We start from the raw sequence: 22,938 nt of genomic DNA, 5'->3' as shown, positions 1-22,938 counted from the left end.
ATAGGAAAGTGTCTTTCTTAATGAATTTTACGCGATGTAAAATTTAAATCAACCGAATTGATAAGTTTTGAATATGAGATAGTTGCACAAAAGAACACCAATAATAAGAATGAGGCTGACGCTCTAGTATTATATAAGAAAAATAAATTTTTGATCTAACTTAACTTCAAAAAGTAGTTCATGAACTAAGATTATCCAAGGATATTACTCCCTTATGTTCAATTTATTTGTTTGATATTTAGTTCAAGGAAGTAAAGAGGACATCTGAATTTTGTGATCTAATTAAGCTAAAGATATATACAATGTATCAAAACGTTCTTTAATCTTATGATTTTAAACATGTCATGTGTAAAATTGAAATTAAAAAGTTGTCAAAAAAGAAAAGAGACGTTATTTTTGAAATAGACTAAAAAGAAGTTGGACAAACACATTGAAATAGAGAGAATATAAGAAAAGAACAACATAATCCTTGAACAATGTTGAATATTCTAAAAGATCGTTTAGTATGGTATATAAGAATAGTGTTGAATATGCTGTATTAGTAATGTTGACATTAGTAATAACGTTACTTTCTTTGTCTGTGTTAGTTTCACTCCACACAAAGTTTAAGAAAGAAAAGAAGATATTTGTATGGCTATAAATCATTTCATTAAGAGTGAAATGAGCATTTTAAAGTTGTTACTTAATATAGAAATGTAGGTCATTCTTTTTTGAACTAACTAAAAATAAAAGTAAATTAAACAAACTGGGACAGAGGGAGTATTAATTATGCTGAATTATTTTTTATGCACTATTTTGTTTAGTGTATTAAAACAAACATGTATTGCATAATTTTTAAAATAAATCATTTGTTTACAAAAAATCCTCCATAAATACAGTTGAAAGGATGTGAATTTTTTTTGGAGGGGCAAATTGTATCTTTAGCCATGCTAATATATGTATCAAAAACTCATGCATTTTTAATACCATACCATGTCATGTATTAATTATATTCTATAACATAATATCAAATAGAGTTTATAACTAATGCTTACATTAATCATAAATAAATTAAAAAATATATCAAACAAAATATTAATAATACACAAAACTAATGTATACACTATTTTTTGGAAAGCATCTTACCACGTCTCATTGAGATCTAGAAGAAACCTTTTAAGGCAGAGTTTTTAGTCAGAAGAAAAAGTAGAGAAAGAGAGAGCAGAAGGCATATTTGGCACAATTTATCAGTTTTGATTCAAATTCATATATTTTTCTTAAAAGAAATATATATATATATATATATATTTCAAAGGTAACAACTCAAAAAACTAGAATTTAGAATGTACACATAAAACTTCAAATTGTAACTTTGCATATCTCCTAAGTGGACTTGAAGTTTTGATGTTGCATTTAATTATGGATTACAACTGATGCTACTACAATAAAGTTGAACAGTATGTATATCTAAAAATGTATATTATATTATTATATGCGTTAGTCTTATCTATGATTTTCAATATTAATTCAAGTAGGACACACTTATGTACACAACTTAAAAGCTACTGAATTATGACCTCCATATCCAAACCCTTTGTAGGACCAAAAAAACAAATGCATAGCTAGTTGGCAGTTAGAGGTTTTACCGTCACTGTCTCTTGTATCTAGGGGTGAATATGGTATGGTATTTGAAATTTTGGTATTATAATTTTAAGAGAAAAGGATCTGATATACCCCTCAATTTTGTCATTCAGAGTTGATATATCCCTCGTTATAAAAGTGGGCTCATATATATCCCTATTGTTATATAAATAGCTCACATATACCCTTTTTCTCTAATGGAAGTGACAAAATTAATTTTAGTTTAATTTTTTTTTTTTTTTTTTTTAAATATAATTCCATATGGGTATATTTAATCCTCATCAAACATATATTATTTTTTTAACTTTTTTTTGGTTTCAATGACTAATTTAGATTTATTATTTTGATGGTCAAATTTATTTAAGTTTTGCTAATATTCTTGTAAAATTTATTATAGATGACCCAATTTTTTTCTTCAAATACAAAAATTAAATTACAATATATCCAAAAAAATAGTTTTAAATTATAATGTAGCCACATAAAATAGTTTTAAATTTTTTTCTTTACACTAAGGAATGAAAGAAAAAATAAAATAAGAATAAGAAACTCAAATAATGATAATCAAGAAGTCAAAAAATAATTTATGTCCGAAAAAAATTAAAATATACCTTGAAATTTGCTAGAAAAATCATATATACCCCTAAATAATTTTTTTTAAAAATCAAAAGTCAAAAATATAAATTTAAAACTAATTTTTTTTCACTTCCGTTAAATGAAGGGTATATGTGAACCGTTTGTATAACGGTAAGGGTATATATGAGCCACTTTCATAACGAGGGGCATGTCAGCTCCAAATGACAAAGTTGAGGGGTATATCAGACCCTTTTCCCTAATTTTAATATTCGGTTTTTAAAATTATTATACTATTATCATATCAATTTAACTTAGTATGATTCAATATTTTAAAGTTTGATTTTGGTATCTTACAATAAGTTGATAACCATAGTTTGCTCAACTTTGACTAATGTATACTCGTATAATAGAGTATTAGAACTCCGACAATTCAAAAAAGAGTCTCAATTGTTTCATACTAACACATTACACATGTTGAAATATTTATTCAAAAGAAAGTATTAACAACTCCTTTTGTTAATCAATTACATTTACAGTAAAAGCTCATTAAATTAATACTCGATTAATTAATAATCTCTCAAAGATATTATTTTTCTCTGATCCCGACTTAGCCAATGAAAAAAATCACCAATTTCGATAAGTTAATAAGATAATATATTTTCAGAAGACTCCTATATAAATATATGGTCCCATTAATATTATAAATTAATAATTCTTTAAAAGTACAATATATCTAGCTAAAACAATTTAGTGAAATATGATTCTATTGTTTTTTGTTTCTTCTTAAAATTTAAATCTAGTTGACACTCATCTCTAACTTTTCTTATTGTATCCAAAAGTTTTAGTGTTGTCTTTTCGAATAGCACCATAAAATTGTGAAGAGTTCTTGATGCGCTAAATGCTTCCTTACGTGTAACTGGTTCCAAATGTATTATATCATCTTCAATTTTATCATCAACATTATTTTTTTCAATGGTATCCACAATTCCTTATAAGCTTTGTACCGCTGAATATGTATCATTTTCACTCATCCAATAGGTTATTAACGTCCATTTTATTGTGGTAACTGAGATTATTAATCATGACCTCAAGTTCATGAATGGTGTTTTCACAAGTAAATTCATTCAAATTCTCTAAGATTTCATCTCTGAATGACTTTTGCGGTGTCGAATCACTCTTTAAATTAATAAATATTAATTTATCTATTAAATAATAATTCTACAAAATAATAATATTTCATGATCCCACCTATATTAATTTTAATACATTTCAATCAAAATAGAGTTGTCATATATATATATACTACTACTACTACTACCTTAAAAGCATGAAATCCCTAACTTGAATGTTAAATTACTATATTATCCCCAACTTAAAACACCCAATTTATTATTCTATATTTTATATTATATTATATTTATTTATTTATTCTATATTATATTATAAGCTGACACCTTTTCACATTGATGCAAATAACTTTTTCGAAGGATTGTGACTTTTTCAATGAGTTGTGACATGTTCAAAATGTTGTGATTTTTCTGACGATTTGTAATTTATCTGATAAGGCACGATAAGCACCTTCTCATACTATCATTTGTTGTCTATAAATAGAGAGGTTTCCTTACACTTTTAAACTACAAATTTTGTAAGTTTTCTATTCTTCTTAAAACAAGGTAGATTTTGAGAGTTCTTCACTTATGCAATTATAGTTTTTATTGTGGGTAAACTAGATAGATCTACAAAAGTTGATGCAACAAGGAGAATAGAAATACTCAACTTCAAACAAGAAGACTATGTAGACAATTAATAGCTACTCATTTTTATAGTATAATTATACTTTTGCATCAACTTCTACTTGACAAAAATTCAATAATTTTCTGTTGCACAAACTACAACTTGGTGTTCAAGCAATGCAATGACTCAAATTGTTGAAGAAAAATGATTTGATCAAAAACATGTTTGAAGAGTCCAAACTAGATTGAATATGTACTCCTCCATTTTAAATTGATTTGTTGGACTTTTATTTTTATTCAGTTTAATATAGAATGTTCTTTTTTTCTTGGGGGTGGGGGGGACATCTTTAAGAACACAAAATTAAAAGACATTTTTATATATTCTAAATATCCTCAGATTAAAATTCTTCTTTATTTTTTAAAATTTCATATCAATTAATGAAAATTAGAAATATCTATATATTTCTCTTTTATCTATCTATACTACCTTAAAAGAATGAACTACCTAGCTTAAATGATAAATTATTATAAAACCCCTAACTTAAAAACCAAATTTAGTATATGTTCTATGTTTTATATTATATTATATTTATTTATATTAGACTATATTATACTAAAAATAGTCACTTTTTCACATTGAAGTGTTGTGACATTTCCAAAGACTTATAACTTTTTCCATGAGTTGTAACCTTATTGAAGGGTTGTGAATTTTTATACGGTTGCGATTTTTTCGAAGAGTTATGAGTTTTTTCAAAGAATTGTGGCTTTTCCAAAGAGTTATGACTTTTCCGATGAGTTTTGACCTTTTTGAAGGGTTATGAGTTTTCTAAAGGGTTGTGACTCATTTTTGATAAGGCAGAATGAATTCTTTCATACATTACCCTTTGTTGGCAATAAAAAGAGGGGCTTCCTCAAATTTTTAAACTACATTTTAAAAAGATTTTCATTGTTCTTCTTCTTAAAACACCAAATTTAGTATATCTTCTATATTTTATATTATATTTATTTATTTAATTATTTATAATATAATATATTATATTAAAAGAAGACAACATTTCTCATTGAATGGTTATGACTTTTTCGATGAGTACAAACCTTTTTGAAGGGTTATGACTTCTATGATAAGAAACAATATGAACATGCTCGTACTACCATTTTTTAACTATGAATGAAGGGGTTTTTTCACATTTTTAAACTACGGTTTTTTTATGTTTTCTATTCCTCTCTTCTTAAAAACTCAAGTTTGATTGACAGACGTTGACAATCTCAAAGTTCAAATAAAATTTGAACACTCCCTAATAGTAATGTTAAATTAATATATTACTCCAACTAAAAACATCCAATTTAGTATATCTTTTATGTTTTATATCAATATTTATTTATTATTTTATGTTAATAGTAAAAACTCCAACAATACTATTATAAATAAGTAATGCACTATGGAGAGGAAGGAAAAATTATATTTAAGAGGTGTAACTAAGAGATTTTATGAGTGACTAACTTTTAATAGTAAATATAAGAAAGTTTACTATTCATAGGAACTTATACTTTATCATTCATTGTATTATAATTTACATAATTTTCAAATTTTATAATATTCTCATTATTTTTAAAAATAGTGTAGTACATGCGTCAAAACTAGTATATATATATATATATATATATATTATGGAACTATATACTTCCATATAATATTCAATATTTCGGTATGCTGTTTCTAAATACCAAATATTGTATCGAATACAAAAAAAAACATTAAAATATATACCATATATCATATCATATAATACCATATACCATAATACCAACATCACAGTATAAAAGATTTCAATATCATATGCTAATTAGGTATTATACCATATCATGTCCATCCCTACTTGTATCTGTAGACCATATTTTATCTTTATCAGCATTCAATTAACATTTTCAAGAAAAAAAAATATATATATAAAAAAAGATCTCGAATCCATTTTTTAGATTTATTTGTTTTACAGATAGATTTGTTGGATTAGAATGTTTGACTGGAAACAGTAGTGCTAGATCACATATTTATCACCATCACTACCCATCCTTCTATATTGCCCACAAATTTTGGATAAGTTAGTTGAGTGGTGGATAAAATACTACTTGGCAATATTTCTGCCAAGATTGATAAATTGCCCATTCTCTGTATCTGAGAATTGCTATGTCATGAATGTTCAATTATGCCTGCCCATAATCATATACAAATAATTACACAGTAATATAAGTGAAAAAGCTGATTCTGCATCAATAAAAGATAAGGAGTCATGGTGGTTCCTTATCATTGTTGTGGTAAGTAATTACCACATATAAAAGTTGTACTTTTGAAGCACAAATCAAGTACTGTGGCAGCAGCTATGTTTTCACTCTTCAACTTACAATTTATTTACCTCTACATATGTTTGTGTCTACAGCAATTAATTTTGAGAAGTAATAAAGTCAGTAGTATCAGATTGAGCTAAACTTCAATAGTATTTGGCAGATTTTCATAGATTATGAGGTGTATAACTCACTCATTTCATTTCACATGTTATAGATATAAATTCACCAATTTTCACGTCCACGTGATAAGTAAAGAAAGAGAGTTACAAAAATGGAGGCATTCCCTATCAACCTTGTCTGCTAACTAGAGAAAAATTAGAGGAGAAAACGAAGCTACTCTCCTAAAAGTGCTTACCAGGAACAAATAAGTATATGCTGATGGGTGACTGAAAGTTAAGCCCCACCAGCCATGTCCATATCTGTAACTCCAACCATTCCCTTGAAAATAACACGTAATTTCCTAGAACATGACTGCTTTTTATCTCCTTTTCCCGCTGCACCAGTAACATGAACGATGTCCCTAGGAGTTTTACCCATAAGCTCAAACAATGGTAAATCCAAATTAGACCGAGTCATCTCTTCCAGTACCGGAGGTGCTTGCATGTATAGATTCTTCCCTCGATACGTCACACTTACTCTAGTTAGTAGTAGCTTAGGGTGATCTTCAAGGAGATCAATGAACTGCACAACACCAGAAAGAGAAAATCTTATGCATTATTAGTTGTATCACCAACCAATTAGTTTATTACCCTTTTGTTGTGGTGGAGTGTTTGACAAGCTCAAACAAGAAGAAGTCCATCAAATTAGATGGTCTTTACGCTGATGACAAAAAGACATTTAAATCCACAATATATGGCATCTTCTCATGAGATTTTTATGGCAGATAACTCAATGTATCAGAGAGAGTAATTCTAAAAGTTCTTTTACAACGTACCGACTTTCAAACCGAAAAAATATGTGAATGAGATGCAGCCCACAGTCACAGATTCTTCCACACATTTAAAGGACAAAAGCTGCGGGAATAGTGAACTCAAACAGAAACATAAATATTACTCCCCCCCCCCCCCCCCCCCCCCAATAGATAAAGAAAAAGAAAGAAAAATAAGATGACGTATGCTCTCTTACGTTTATTCAGTTTCTCAAAAGATCGTCCAATTGAGCTCTTTTCCAACCAAGAGTATGATCAGGTCCTAAGTGATTATTTAACTTTGACTACAAACAATCCTTACCAGATAGTTACTATGAACATTGAAGATTTTAATAGGAACTTCCAACTTATCTGCTGTACTAGAGATTCTTCTTTTCAGGAAAGGGCGACATACTTGGATTATTGTTTAATATAATTGCTGCAGATGCCAAGCTATCTCATAAATTCCATTTTGCATTATTTCCTTCTACAATTATATATGGGTTCTTTACTAATATTATATTGGGTTGTTAAGATGAAAAACTTGTGTTCATCAGCTTTCAGACATGATCAAACTTTTATGGACGAGTTTTTCCCTTTACTTGTTCCTAGTTCCTACTACTCAGCTTCATAAAGGCTTCTGGTTTTGACACTCAGCACTCCTGTAGTACAGCACTAACATCACTAAAATGATCATTGTCAGGGATTGACCAAATATAGTTGTATTTTTCATAACCATGGTGTCGGGGCCAGCTTAGGCGCACCTCGACTGATTCCACGGGCTAACTGCTACCTCCCACCAGCACAAGTATCAACTAACTCTGTCCACCAAGATTGGGACATATGGAAAAAAAAATACCTAGTGTTTGTCTACTGGAATTTGAACCTAAGACCTTATGGTTCTTAACCCACTTCCTTGACCACTAAGCCACACCCTTGGGCGCAACAATATAGTCATATCAAGGATGCGTTCAAACATGCAAGAGAAGTCGACTAGGTCAATATCGGGATATTGCTCCCCAATTCTCAGCTGGTTTCTTCTTTCCGAATGTTGATTAGGAAGCACTCTATTAAGCTGCTTTAGAGATGTGATACATAAGTTTCTCATCAGGTATTTTAGTGTTTTACTGAACAATCTTGTGAGTGATAAGCAATCTTAAGGAACTGAGAAATAGAAAGAAAAAGAACCTTTTTAAGAGTAACTGAAGCCTCTAGCTCAATAAGAACACCAGGACCACAAACAAGACAATCTTTGTCCCTCACAAACTCGGTCACTTTGGTGTGCAGACCTTCAACTCCATTGTACCTTCAAAAGGGACAGAATTTCACATTTTTCATACGAAAAAATTATCCTTCAAGATGTTATCAAATTAAAGTGCAATGTTGACAATAAGATCATTGATCATACACGACAGAACATGCTCTGCAACATTGTGGAGGTACGTGAATTAGGAGTTAAAACAGACTTACGTTAAGTAATTTGTTAATGTTTTGCTACATCCAGAGACAACCTTCAAGGTCTCCAGAGCACAGGCAGCAGAAATTATAGCATTGGTGGATGCTATAGCAGGTATGATATTTTTCACCACACCCTGTAAGCAGCGAAAAAAGATTATTCAAATATGCACTGAGAACACATGAAACTGCAAAAACCACTATACCAGCATAATATGGCTGGAATAGAATAAATTCTCACCTCAATGCAAAATGAAATAGATAAATAATTTTAAGTTTGGCCATGTTAATGGGGGATGTCTACAGAAGGCAAGGCTGAAACTTTCATATCATGAGTTTACCTGGGTCAAGGAATAGGTAACTCCTGGAATTCCAAAGAGCTCTGCTCTCTTAACAGCCTACGGCACATGGATCAGAGGAAGTCAAGGGTTGAAAAAGGAACATGAGAAATAATTGCATATGACTTAAAGTAATAGGAATGGAGAAAGCAAAGAACATAAATTGCAACCTCTGAATACACCCATTGCATGTGTTCAGGATCATCTGGATCAAATGTTTTGCCACTATGAGCCTGCATAAAACTTTTAGGATGAAATGACAGAGCACTTGGTCTAGAGATTTGGAAAAACAGGGGATGCGAGCTTCAATATTTACCTCATCCCATTTGATTAAATGTGCATACTCAATGCAGTGAGCAGCAGTTCTAGGAGTTTCAGCAAGAGTACACAAGGGAAACTTCACTTGTGGGGGAAAGAGCCATATTGTACACTCAAAGCAAGGGGTGACACCTGGCATTATAATCCTTGCATGGCCCTTGAATCCTTCAGTCCCACCATCAACCATAGGCTTAATTGACTCTTCCTGTGGGATGTCATCGGAATCGTACTCTGCATGAAACGTCAGATGGGTGAGCTAAATTAGTACACTTTCAAGAACCACCTTGCACTACGTATGAAAACTAGCCAGGATCATAAGACACATTTCGTAGGGAGTGAAAGAGCTACAACAACCCATCCTTTGGGTTCTGAAAATGCCTAATTAGTTGAATATCTTTATTTGGAATTTATCCAATCAGATATTCTACTTCCCTCTTCACATTGATATCTTCTTATGTCATGTATGTTTAATTCATTTGCTGCTCCTATATAATAAAAGGGTCCCATCCAGGAAAGGCTGGTCTGAGATAGTCTTACCCTTCCCTTCTTGCAAAGATGATTCCATTCCTTAAATAACCTTATTCTGTTATTTCTAAGATTATATATTTTTTGAAATAATGTCGAGTGAATTTGAAATTTAAGGTATAAAATGTAAAATTATATATATTTAAGATAACTTGCAAAAAATTACACATTTCAATAAGAAAATAAATAGAGCACCAAAGATATTGAAAATATTGAGTATGTCCGTTGATTATGGAGTGACCAATAACAAGAAGGTGCTGTGAGGTATTTACAAGGAGTAGCGACATTACATATTGTGTAATGAGCTCAAAGATACCTACCATGGCCTCTATATCATTTGCAATTGCCATGTCATACAAAAAACAGTAGGGAAAAACATGAGATAATTACACTCTAGTGCAGCCCATAAAGTTACTGTACATAATTTAGCCAAAGTTTCAATGTTTACCTGAATTGACCCAATTTCATGACAGTTCTAAATTGTAGTGCTTAGATATGTTGAATTGTGGAGTTCTTTTGTTTTTGAAGCAAAATTGCACAATATTCTTTTCGGCAGATTTTTTTCTGCACGCAGTATCTTCTATAAATTAGGTTCTCCTATTGCACGACAAACTAATAGAAAGATCTACCAACCTAACATCCTAACCTATATTGAAACTTTGATATAATATAAGTAAAAATTGCCGTTCAACCATTATTGAAGCTTGAAGCTTCAAAGTTTGAAAATCGAATTTCCGCAAATAAGCTTTATTTCAAGTGGGTATTATTGCAGAAGATTTGTTACATATTGAAAAGCCTAAATCTAAAATCTTGGGTGCTTTGGTGCAGTTCTTTTTAGGTGTGTTTGGATGAATCTGGTGCTTGGATTCAAGGAAGAAGATCAAGTCAGTTTTTTGTACAATAGCGCATTATGTTGTATAGTATTGTATATGGGTGTATAAGCATCTCTTGTAATTTTGTATAATGTTGTATATCGGGTTTTGTTAATCATTGTTGTAAAAAAAATAAATTGAAGTTTTGTATACTATTGTATATCAAAAAATTTAAACACTGTTGTAAGAAAATAATGATATAATGGAAGGAAGATTTCCTGGAATGTGGTTTTGTGCAAACTATTGTAATGGAAAAACATTTTCCTATCGTAAATGACTTATAGTTTGGGCTAAAAATTTGCAATGTAAGTGTTGGGTTATGTTTTTGCAATGTAAGTTAGTTAATTGTACTTTTTAGAAATTATCCCGAAAAACATCTATACTTATACTAACGACATTCTAATTTGCTTTCAGAAATTATTGTATTCCTTTCCTTCCAAATAGTCCACCAAACTGCTGAAGGACATGTTTTCTGCCTTGCCCAGCCCTATCAAGTATCAAGCACCAGCATTGTGGTAGTTCTTTTGTCGTTCTTGGCATTGTCCAGTTGAACCCCCAAGATGTTCAGGATAAAATCTCAGATCTGTCTAGCGAATGAAGTGATTAAAAAGGTGATCAACATCCCCATTATGCCTCTCACACAATTCACACCTACTACAAATGGTCACCCCTCTTCTCTGAAGGTTATCTTGAGCTATCCACATTTCGCGAGCTATAGAGTCTTTTATAATGTAATGTTTTTTAAAAAATTAAGGTAATTTCTTGATCAAGGTTAATTTTCAAACAATTGTGATGTTAGAGCCAACTTGTGCACACATCGATTAATTCCACGAGATACCTGCCACCTCCCACCAACAACAGGTACTGGATAACTCTATCCACCAATGCTATGACAGATGAGAAGAAATAACTTAGTGTTTCTAATTTTACTAGGATTTGAACCTAAGAGCTCATGAATCAACCCATATCATTGACCACTGACCACACCCACAGACTAAAAGAGTAAAAGAGTACCCAGAGTGCAAATTCAGTGACATGACGCATGAGGCAGTGGTGGAAATAAAGATTGATGCACTAGTTATACCTAAAGAGAGAAATTTTCAAGTATCTTTGGTTCATAATTCAAGGAGATGGGGTATTGGTGATATTGTCAAACACCGTATTAAGCGGGGTGGGTGAAATGGAGGCTCAACTCTAGGGTATAGTGTGGTAAGAATGTGTCGTTAAGGCTTAAAGGTAAGTTCTATAGGATGGTGGTTAAACCAACACTATCGTATGGGGCAAAGTGTTGGCCAGTAAAAAATGCCCACATTCAGAAGATGAAGATGCTCAGATGGATGTGTGAGCATATTAAGAGAGATAATTAAGAACAAAGTTATACGGATTATTATGGGAGTGGCCTCTGTAGTGAACAAGATTATATAAGCAAGGTTGAGAAGCTTCGTACATGTGAAAGGAAGGTGTGATAAGGTTAGGTATAGCAAAAGTTTGGAAAGGTATAGGTACGCCGAAGAAGAACTAGGAGGAAGTGATTAGACATGACATGACACAACTTACTAAGAACGTGAACTTCGATATGAAGGTATAGAGGTCGAGAACTAAGGTAAAGTTAGTAGGTAGTCGAGTATTGTCCCACTTCTAGTAGTATAATTTAGGTATCAAGTAGTTTCCTTTTCTCCAATGTTTATTACTTTGTTGCTACACTTGTTTTGTACATTTGTTGTTTTGTTGTCTCTTTTCCTTTCTTTCTTTCCTGCATCAATTACAATTTGTTTGAGTCGAGGGTCAATCAAAAACAATTTTTCTTCCTTGCAAAGGTAGAGGTATGGTCTGCGGCATCTGCCTACATCTTACCTTCCCCAGACCCCACTTGTGGGATTACACTGATATGTTGTTTGTTTGTCTGTTTCATGTGTGGAGCTTCTTTTCTCTTTTTCGAATTTGAGCATTTTCTAGGGATCTAGCTTAGCAAATACCTTTAGTGGCTTGGTCCACTAAATCAGGAAAAAGAGGCGCATTCCCACTCTGTTTGCATCTACCCCATATTAGAAGAGAAGTTCAAAGTTATTTTTCAAACAATCAAATAAAATGATAGCATTAAGAAGACCAAGTACATCCATAGTCCCAGGCTCCCAGCATACCCTTAATGCTGATGAATACATGGCATCAGTTTCAAAAAGAAAACATTTTCCTCTTCCAAAGTCAAATGCAAACAACAAACCATGCATATTTTTCTCTCATGAATGTACAGTTGGTTTATTCAATTTGAAACTGTTTAGTATGTTACTCATTTCAGTAGCTGAATGCAATCTTCAAGCTTGAGCGCTCTTAAAAATAGGCACATAGACTAGTTGATTATATACAAATATGAGCAACATAAGATGTAAGAAACATCTTTGTCCAAATCCATGCAGCACAGACCTCAAATTCTTTGTTTTCACATCTTGATGCTTAAACAAATATCCAAGTCAAACTACTCTATCTTCATACTAGAATCTAATAGTTGTTACTTCACATTTATTTCCCTTTCTTATTTCCATTTTGGCCTTAATAGAAGTTATAGAAATTGGTCACAGTAAGCATGTGTCAAAAATGGCAGGGAAATAGAACTGGGTTTTTTTTTAAATAGTTAACTTTGGAAATAGAACTGGATATATAATTGTCTCATTGTTGATCTGGGGTCATTCTATATTTAGACTAGAGATATCTAGCTAGAAACCTAAGGACCTGACAGTCCACAGTACAAAAAAAAGCTATCCATTTTATTTATCAAAGAAAGAAAAAGGACTGGATTTTACGAAGAAGTATCACTTACAACCTTCCAATTCACCCACACAGTATTTTAAATCAGCAATTTTTTTGAAATAGGTAACTTTGGAAATAGAACTGGATTTATAATTGTCTCATTGTTGATCTGGGGTCAATCTATATTTAGACTAGAGACATCTAGCTAGACACCTAAGGATCTGACGGTCCACAGTACAAAAAAAAGCTATCCATTTTATTTATCAAAGAAAGAAAAACGACTGGCTCTGAGATTTTACGAAGAAGTATCACTTACAACCTTCCAATTCACCCACACAATATTTTAAATCAGCAATAAAATGAAGGGAGAGAGGGGATGAAACCAAAAAGTTCTAGCAATCTGCAACTACACAATTAGAAACTTTTGTTCTCCTAAGCAATCATAAGAAAAGGCACAACAGGGAGGCATTTAGATAAAGTACTCGGAAAACGAAATTTGATCAAGCCAATGCAGCCTGTGCAACATGTTTGAAAGCATAAGAAAAGACAAACCTAGAAAGCTGCAAGCAACAGAATTTATATAGCTTCGAGCCTCAATAGAATCAAGACCAAGAACAATAATATGGAAATCATTGTAGAAGCTTATAGGTTTGTCCTCAATCCGACAGAAATGTGACTTGATATCTACACCACTGACTCTCTCCATCACTCTTTTTGCAGCAACTTCTGCCTTTGGTTTTCCCACATCTCCAATTCTACATTGGAAAAAGAATGAAATTTTAGCAGATATATTATTGCTAAACTTTATAAACAAAATTGTAACTGCAAGCAAAAAACTAAGGGAATTACATGTATCCCTAAATCCAAAGTGATTGCCGACTTAAAAATTTTGTTTTTGTCAATAACTATGATCATACATAAGAAACTACCAAAACAGAAGAAGGATAATCTTCCTTTTATGAACAGGGATAAGGACAATTCTCCTCGAACATCATGTCACACAAATAAAAAATGTGACTTGTACCCCCCACACCACTCACTTTTTCTTGGGTTTTGGAACCCTAAACTACTTTTCGAAGAAGTGAATAAAAAATATAATTTCAACAATACACGCAATAAGAATCTAACCATAAGTTCGATTCGCGTAATTTCAAACACGATGCTACTCAAGAAATATTCTGCACATGAATAAATGTTGTCTAGTGAGATTAGTAACTTCATTACAATACTTCATAATGTGTTCTTTTAAGTAAATTACAGACCTTTAAAACTAGATTTTTTTTTCTGATTCTCATACACAGCCTTACAAGGTAGGGATAAGATATGTGTACATACTATCCTCCACAGATCCAACTTGTGGGATTGCAGTGGGTATGTTGTTGTTGTCTCATACATAGCTCTACACTGATAAACGAGCTTTGAGCTGGGCTAAAAAGACTCCAGGAAAGCATCTGACCTAATGCAGAGCAGCAAACAAATTGAGCCACAATGCCAACTAGATTGTATTGCCTATTGGTTCTTTTGCTCTCATTATGTACTAAGTATAATTTTGAGCTGGGTTTGCATAGATAAAGGAAAATTGCTCTGGAGACAAACCATGAGATCAAAACTCAATCTTTACGAATTAGGACTTCATTATAATACACACATTACGAACTCAACAATAAATTCGAATAGCATAATGTCATAAACTACACAACTCGGAATAAACTAACGCACCTGAACAGAAATTGGCGATTTAGATTGGTAACTTCAATTCGGTCCATATCAATAACCTCAAGGTTTTGAAACCCTGAAAAAGCCAAATCCTTGAGCAATTCGCAACCTAATCCACCAGCACCTATCACCAACACTCTTACGCACTCCTTTATATCATCTCTCAACTGTAAAACAAGAGATCAAACTTATAATCATAAGGTAATGCAACACAATCGTTCGAGAAAAAAAGGAGTATTTGGATTGGGGGGTTTACCTGAGAACCGGCCTCGAAGGTCGGTCCGACGAGATTTCCGGGCCGGAGAAGGAGCTTATCGAGGTCCCTTGATCGGCTTTGTGGTATTGAATCCGCCATTGATGAGTTCGACCTACTAGCTTCGACTTTACGCAGGTGTTTGTGCTCTTAGCCTTCGCACTTCCCCTTATTGCAAGTAGATGATGCACTTGTGAAAAAGAAAAATTGGGTTGAAATTATATTAATTGTATTTTTTTAAAATATTCATTTTACCAGTACATTATCAGTATTTATTTATTTTTACTTCTTTAAAATTATGATATTTTTTTGGGAACTTACATAAATCTCAATAGTTTAGATGCACTCTAGTTTGCAATATTATGTATCTTGTCAAATGTTGGTGCCTCTAAATATGTGTAGATATATATATTTCGGATACATGAAGTCAAATTTAAGTAGGATTGGACATAAAATATCGGAAATCAAATTATCGAATCGAATCAAAATTTTTAGTAATTTGGTATTCGGTAATTGGGTATTTGGTATGGTATGCGGGAGTAAAATTTTAGAATTATGGTATTTAGATTTGAGTTTGGTATGAGACATTAGTACCATTTGGTATTTGGTATCTCCCGAATTACTTACTTAATGATGATCATGTATCAACATGTCCAGTTCTCATTAGTACAAGTCCAAAGAAGAAAGTTAAAGAATGAACATAAACAACTCAAATACATGTCTTTTAGTTGTATCAATTTGTTTTTCTTGATGTATTTTTACTTATTGATCTTCTATTATATCGTGGCTCCACATAAAAAATAGAAATGATTGGAAAAATAGTATTAACTTTGTAATACAATTGGCTACAACTTCAATGCGGTATTACCGAATACCATACCAAATCGAAATTTAATTTACCGAATCAAAATTTATACATACAAATACGTATCTAGTGTATATCTAGTGTGATTCACATGCATTTGAGATACATTCGAATCTCGCTCGCCTCTCTCTCCAATCTCGTTCGTCTTCTCCCTATTTTTGTGTATCTGATAGCAAAAATACATATATCTAAGTGTAAGATACGTAATATTTTGAAAGTAGATGTAATAAGAGTATATATGGTAGTGAAATATGTTGTAGTTTTTCCTATTTTTTTCTTTTTAAAAATTGATATAACAAATTTACCTATAAAAAAATAAATATTATTTTCCTAATGAAAATACTGCTATTGAGTATATAACTTAAAATCTTCTATATTGAAATAAATGAGCACAATAAGAAAAACAATCAAACTTTAATATTTATTTACTTAATTAAAAAAAGTGAAAATGATAAAAGAGTCCTAACTTTATAAACATATTTTATTGTAGGTAATAAAAAAGATGATTAATACAAATAAAAATGTTTTTCATGATAAATATTTAAATGATTATCTATTTATATTATAAATAAATTTTAATTTATAAATATAACTAATCAATACAACTAAAATTCGTTTATTTATATAAACAACAAAGAATAATAAAAAGCGAAAAAATGAAACTTAAGTACCCACACGCATACACTCACAAAGATATATAAATAGATACTTACATATTTAGGCCATTTAATATTAAAATAACATTCATAAAGAATAGTTTTAGATTTTATAAGGCAAATAAGGTTAAAAACTTTTATTTTTATATATATATATATATATATTATTCTTACGGTTGAATCAGTAAAATGGATATTGTATCGAATGAGGAGGAAGAATGTCTATTATTCAAAATTGAATAGAGGTTTTGATTTATATAACAAAGTTGAGAAGTGTAAATAATTTTCACGCATTTCAAAAATAATATTGTTATCTTCTAATTATGTGTTATTGTAACGACCTGTTCCCATCGTTATAGAAAAGCCAACGGGGAAAAATTTTGGGCCGGAAAACTTTTTCGTAGTAACTTGAGATTTCCCAACCTAGTCCAGATTTGAACAAAATCGGAATCTGTGAGGTCTAGGGAAATCTGGTAGCAATTGGGCGATTTAATTATGATTTTGATTACATGAGTAGATAGCTAAGACGTTAAGGAACCCGTACGACTTTACGGAATTGAATTCGGGTGAGTAGAACTCCCAAAATTAATCTTAGTGTGAACGGGTAGTTTCTGAGTGTCGTTGGTTAAAGGTGTGTGGTGAAATAGGGTTTTGGAATTCTTTATTAAGCTCTTTGTCTTCATGCAAGCCGCTGAGGCGGGATTTCTGCCGCCAGGGCGGAGACGCTGTAGCGGCGGGGAGTACCGCTATAGCGGGATAGTCACGACTTAAAGTCGGAAATAAATTCCAAAAATGTTTTATTTTGCAATTTTCGAACTTGAGAGCTAAGGAACGACCCAGGGTTTTCTTGTTAGTTTTTCACCATTCTTGAGGCTAAAAGTAAGATTTCAACTCCCCGAATCCATTTTTTGATCCGTAGAACGTAATCTAATGGTATTATCAACGGGGAAGGGTTTTGATCTGGGAATTATGGTGGAAAAAACCCTAATTTGAATATTGGGACCATGGATATGATCTAAAGTTGATAGAATTGTTAGTAATTCGGGTAATTAGTTATTGTTTATTGATTCCCGTGTTATATTGATCGTTTGTAGACCAAGAACAACCAGAATGAATCGAGAAAGGGAAGAATCAAGTTTCTTAGGGGTTTCAAGCTTTATTTGAGATAGATGATGGTTGTGATTCTATGATTGTGTGATGTATGTTTGTTCTTGCTTCATTATGATACATGTATGTATGCCAATGTTGCATTATTGATCACATTAATTGTAAATGAGGATAGATGAATGACGAATGCCATGAATCATGACTTGATTGTATGATTATGATAATATACTTGTGATTGTGATTGTGGCTTGTTGGATGGATCGGGTGTTACATACTAACTTGGATCGGTTGCCACATTTCGGCATAATTATGGGATCAATTGCTACTTTCCGGCATAATTATTGGATCGGGTACCACGTTCCGGTATGCTAATAGTTTGGGTTTAGGTTCCATGAGAAGACCAATGACTTGATATAACTGATATTTGAGAATCGTGAAACTGTTCGTTGTTCGTAATTGTTGATGATATTGTATATGTTCGATGTATGCATGTTATTGTATTGTTGTATTGACTTATGTATGTCGCACTTAGTGGGATAGTCGTGTGATCCTACAAGTACACTATGGTCATTTACTGATACTGCACTTGCTCTTTCTTTGTTGAGTACAGGGCATCTTCAAACGGCCATTGACATACCTCGCTTAGAAGATCAGTGATCGTCGCTCGAATTCAAGGGTGAGCCAGTTCTTTCGGGTTCCATGAGTTCTCTTTTTGTCTATGTCCACATTTCAGACTTAGACTTTCTAGTTAGTTGTTAGCATATTAGTTTGGGGTTGTGACCCTTCTTGTTTAGATTTATGGATCTTGGTAGAGTTTTGGTATGTTAACTTTCAAGTTCTAGATGATTACTTCCGCATTTGTTTTAATTGTTAGACTTTTGTTTTGAGTTAATGGGAACTCACTATTTCTTTCCTTAGCATTTAACATGCTTCTGTAACTTAAATGCTTTAGTATTTTGATTAGGTTGGTTAGTTAATTAGTATTAATGGTTCTCCCACCAGAGAGTTAGTGTGGGTGTCAATCACGATAGTCTAGGTTGTGACAAAGTTGGTATCAGAGCCTACGTTCGTTGATCTTGATGTACCAAAATGAGTCTAGTATAGTCTTGCGGAACGGTACAGAAATGTCTGTATTTTTCTTCTAGAGGCTATAAGACTTTAGGAAATCTCTCTATTTCTTTTGTCTCTTTTCATGCTATAACTTGATTCCAATTGGTATCTAGCGATTCAAATTGGTATCTAACCTCCTTCACTATTATGTCCGCAGATGGTTAACACTAGATTCAACGACATCAGGCCCGTAGCTCCCGTCAATGCTCCAGCTGAGAAATCTGTAGCGAGAGGTCGCGGTCGAGGCAGGAGTAGAGGAAGAGCTAGGGGTAGAGGCCGAGGAAAGGCAGTACCTACTAGGGATGGAGCACCAGTTGGAGATGCCCCCAGAAATGAGGCCCCTCCTGCGCATCATAAAGAGGTAGAGGAGAACATAGAGGTTGATGATGATGAGAATGTTGGGCAAGAAGAAGAGGTGCAGGCTGAGACTACAAGTATTCCTCATTTGGACTCAGTGTTAGCTCAACAGATCATGTCATTCTTGAAAGCATTGGTTGGTCCTGGAGTGCTTCCCTCTGTTAAAGCAACTCAAACTCCTGCCAATTCCCCTGTTGCTATCACTGCGCCCAAAGTGGGTAGAACTGGAGGTGATAATGCTTTCTTCTGTCCTTTATTGGGTCCTATTATGACTGGTAATGAGCATGCGATGTTGACTAAGTTCTTGAAGTAGTTGAAACTGCTTGTGTTCCTTGGTTCTGAGAGTGATGATGCTTATGAGTTTATTTTAGACTGCTATGAGAGGCTTCATAAGTTGGGAATTGTCCATCAACATAGGGTTGAGTTTGTGACTTTTCAACGTCAAGATGAGGCTAAGCAGTGGTGGAGAGCTTATGTGGAATGCAGATCTTCAGTTTTATCTCCACTTACTTGGACCCAATTTCATGCTCTGTTTTTAGAGAAATATGTGTCTAGGACTTTGAGAGATCGCAAAAAGGATGAGTTCATGGCTTTGGAGCAATGCGAGATGTCTGTGGCTGCTTGATAGGCCAAGTTTCATGCTTTGTCTAGATATGCTACTCAATTGGTGACTATTGAGGATGAGAGAATCTGTTTATTTATTAAAGGACTAAACTCTGAGTTGCTGGTATTATCTGTTCATATGACCTCTGTAGGGAGGAGCTTTAATGAGGTAACAGACTTTGTTAAGAAAGTGGAGGGGGTGAGGCGAGACGGTCAGGCTAAGAAATTGGCTAAAAGGGCCAAGAACTCATATAACTTTCAGGGTTCTTACTCCAGGGTCCAGAAGGCCAACGCTTGCAGCTAAGCCAATTCAGTCTGCTACGCCCACATCTACAGGTAATTACTCGATAACTCCACCTCATAATTTGATTCAGGACAGCCAGAGAGTCGCACCTTCAGCAGGCAGCAGGCCACATTTTGATTGTACTTGCTACAATTGTGGAAACCTGGACATATGAGGAGAGATTATCCCTACCCGTGTGTAATGGATTTCGCGCAGTAGCAGACTAGAGCAGTGGTACCCGCAGGAAATGGTAATAATGGTCGAGGACGTCCACAAGGTGGGAGATGAGGTAATCAGCGAGGCCGTGGGGTAGAGGAAATGGTAACGCAGGCAGGGGACGTTCAACCAGGCAGGGAAGTCGCTCGACATGACGATAGTGCACAATGTTACGCCTTTTCGAGCAAGAATGAGGCAGAGGTGTCAGACGCAATGATCACAAGTACTATTCTTGTTTGTGACCGGATGGCTAATGTGTTATTTGATCCGGGTTTCAGTTATTCTTATGTATTCGTGCGATTTGCCTCAAAATTTGCTATGATTTGTGATATACTTGATGCCTCCATCCATGTTTCTACCCTAGTTGGAGAGTCTGTCATAGTCACCCATGTCTATCGTGCTTGTCCTATTTTGTTTATGGGTTTTCAGACTTGGGCTGATTTGGTGATTTTGGATATGATTGACTTCGATATAATCTTAGGCATGACTTGGTTGTCCCATATTATGTTGTGCTTAGTTGTAATACTAAGTCTGTAACTTTAGAAATTTCGGGAAGGGAAACGTTAGACTGGGAAGGGGTGTACAAGTCTAAGCAAGCTAAGATCATATCCTCCATTCGAGCTAGTAAATTGGTAGGGCAGGGTTGTTTGGCTTATTTGGCTCATATTCGTGATGTTGAGGTTGAGTCTCCATCTATTGAGTCTGTTCCTGTGGTGTTAGAATTTAGAGAAGTGTTTCCTAATGATTTGCATGGTATTCCTTAGATAGAGATATAGATTTCCACATTGATTTAGAACCTGGTACTCGTCCCATTTCTATCCCTCCATATCGAATGACTCCGGCAGAATTAAGAGAGCTTAAGGCTCAAATCCAAGAACTTCTTGATAAAGAATTTATTTGTAACGACCCTTTCGAAATAATATAAGCCAATAACTCACGAGATTTTTGTGCATATATTATCCTCACACTAGTAAAAATGGCATAAAAAGAATATTACCAACTTCCGAGTACCCAAACTAGGTCGTTCATGCTTTACACAATCATTCAAAATTAGTGGTAAATTTAATATATTACAAGACTTGGGCTTACACACCCCAAAAGAACAAAACATAGAGCCATACTTATATTACAACCCATAGTGACATGATCAAATTAGTTTTCAAAATTTCATGTGATGCCTATACGCATAATATAGATGCCTATATGCAAATGTGATCTTCTTTAAAGCTCTCAAAATCTGCATCTCCAATGGCCCGCTTCACGCATCCACTCGATCATTCCCTACGATAGAAACAACTATCGCTAAGCATATATCTTAGTGGTGTAAAAACTATAGTATCGGAGCCATCGAATTCACCAAGTTAACTTTCTAAAGTCACGGGGAGCACCATTGAAACATAATAACTAAATCAAGTAAACAATATAATAAGAGTATCAAGTTTGATATTTAAAGATCCAAATGTAAAAAACGCTCATAGCACCAATTTTCAAGAGATTCAATAACAAGGCTCGCCCAATATATACATCATGTCATCATACCAAGCACAAACATGTATCAAGAAGGGCCGACACCCTGTATCAAGAAGGGTCAAAGCCCAATAATCAAGAGAACCAAGAACCATATTAAAAATGGCTTTCTAGTTCGTACTTAAAATGGACAACTTTCATTCTTAAGACAGACTAAAAATCCAGAGTCAAGATGACAAATGATCTGAATCAAGAGGCATGCCAATAATGACAAAGTCACAGCCACAAGAAGGACAAGGTCCCAACAAGAGTGCCAAGTGATCAAACAATCCGTACAAGTGGGCGAGTTACACAAACGTCTTTAACGTCTTAAAGGATACCAACACGACAATGCAAAGTGACAAGAGATAACCAAGGTACCAATATCAACTTTTAGATATACCAGCATTTAAAAGAGTGCAAGTAAAAATTTATACACAAACCTCAGTGCTTTAGCATAGAAACAGTCCAACACAACTTCACGAGTTCAAACCGTAAACCACCCAACGTATCAAGGTCCTCAACTTGTTCACGAGTATATAAAACCTTAAAAATACAATTAAATAACTTCTTTAATTCCTAGCAGCTCAATAATGTTGATGTAAGACATGATTATCATCATAAGTAAACTTAGCCTGCACAAATACGACTATGCTCCCAAAACAGTAATTTTGGCCAGCCTAGTACCTCATGTCGCGCAACTTAGATTTGAAAAGGAAAACGGAAAAACTAGACTTTATAACCTTCATGAAAGGTGTAGATACATCTCTTAGGGTTGCAAACAAATAAGAATCACCGCAAAATGTATTTTGTATAAAAAGATATATTCAAAACATT

General features: G+C 33.4%; 2 protein-coding genes across 2 annotated transcripts in view; both read right to left on the bottom strand.

Annotated features, from left to right (window-relative positions):
* The window catches only part of LOC125823685 (uncharacterized GPI-anchored protein At5g19250-like), a 124,184-nt gene that overhangs the window by 40,492 nt on the left and 60,754 nt on the right, over nucleotides 1-22,938 (bottom strand). The window lies entirely within an intron of this gene.
* On the bottom strand, nucleotides 6,431-15,600 carry LOC125823647 (NEDD8-activating enzyme E1 catalytic subunit). Its single transcript, XM_049503001.1, has 9 exons — nucleotides 15,402-15,600; nucleotides 15,149-15,312; nucleotides 13,982-14,184; nucleotides 9,286-9,518; nucleotides 9,140-9,202; nucleotides 8,973-9,029; nucleotides 8,647-8,768; nucleotides 8,365-8,482; nucleotides 6,431-6,950 (listed from the first exon to the last, which is right to left on the bottom strand). Exons 1-9 carry the CDS (start codon nucleotides 15,498-15,500, stop codon nucleotides 6,663-6,665), a joined length of 1,347 nt encoding a protein of 448 aa, XP_049358958.1. The 5' UTR covers nucleotides 15,501-15,600; the 3' UTR covers nucleotides 6,431-6,662.

Source organism: Solanum verrucosum, unplaced genomic scaffold, assembly GCF_900185275.1.
Source record: "Solanum verrucosum unplaced genomic scaffold, falcon-dt-bn FXZP01000093.1, whole genome shotgun sequence".
Taxonomy (NCBI): Eukaryota; Viridiplantae; Streptophyta; class Magnoliopsida; order Solanales; family Solanaceae; genus Solanum; species Solanum verrucosum.
The sequence above is the reverse complement of the archived record's forward strand: the minus strand, read 5'-3'. Positions and strand labels throughout refer to the sequence as shown.

What these genes read in the sequence shown, in the direction of transcription:
- LOC125823647 (XM_049503001.1), bottom strand. Translation starts at nt 15,500, where the DNA reads ATGGCGGATTCAATACCACAAAGCCGATCAAGGGACCTCGATAAGCTC. An exon ending in AATCGCCAATTTCTGTTCAG is followed by an intron (nt 14,185 to 15,148) that starts GTGCGTTAGTTT and finishes TTTCCAATGTAG; the next exon opens with AATTGGAGATGTGGGAAAAC. An exon ending in TGTTGCTTGCAGCTTTCTAG is followed by an intron (nt 9,519 to 13,981) that starts GTTTGTCTTTTC and finishes CGTTTCATGCAG; the next exon opens with AGTACGATTCCGATGACATC.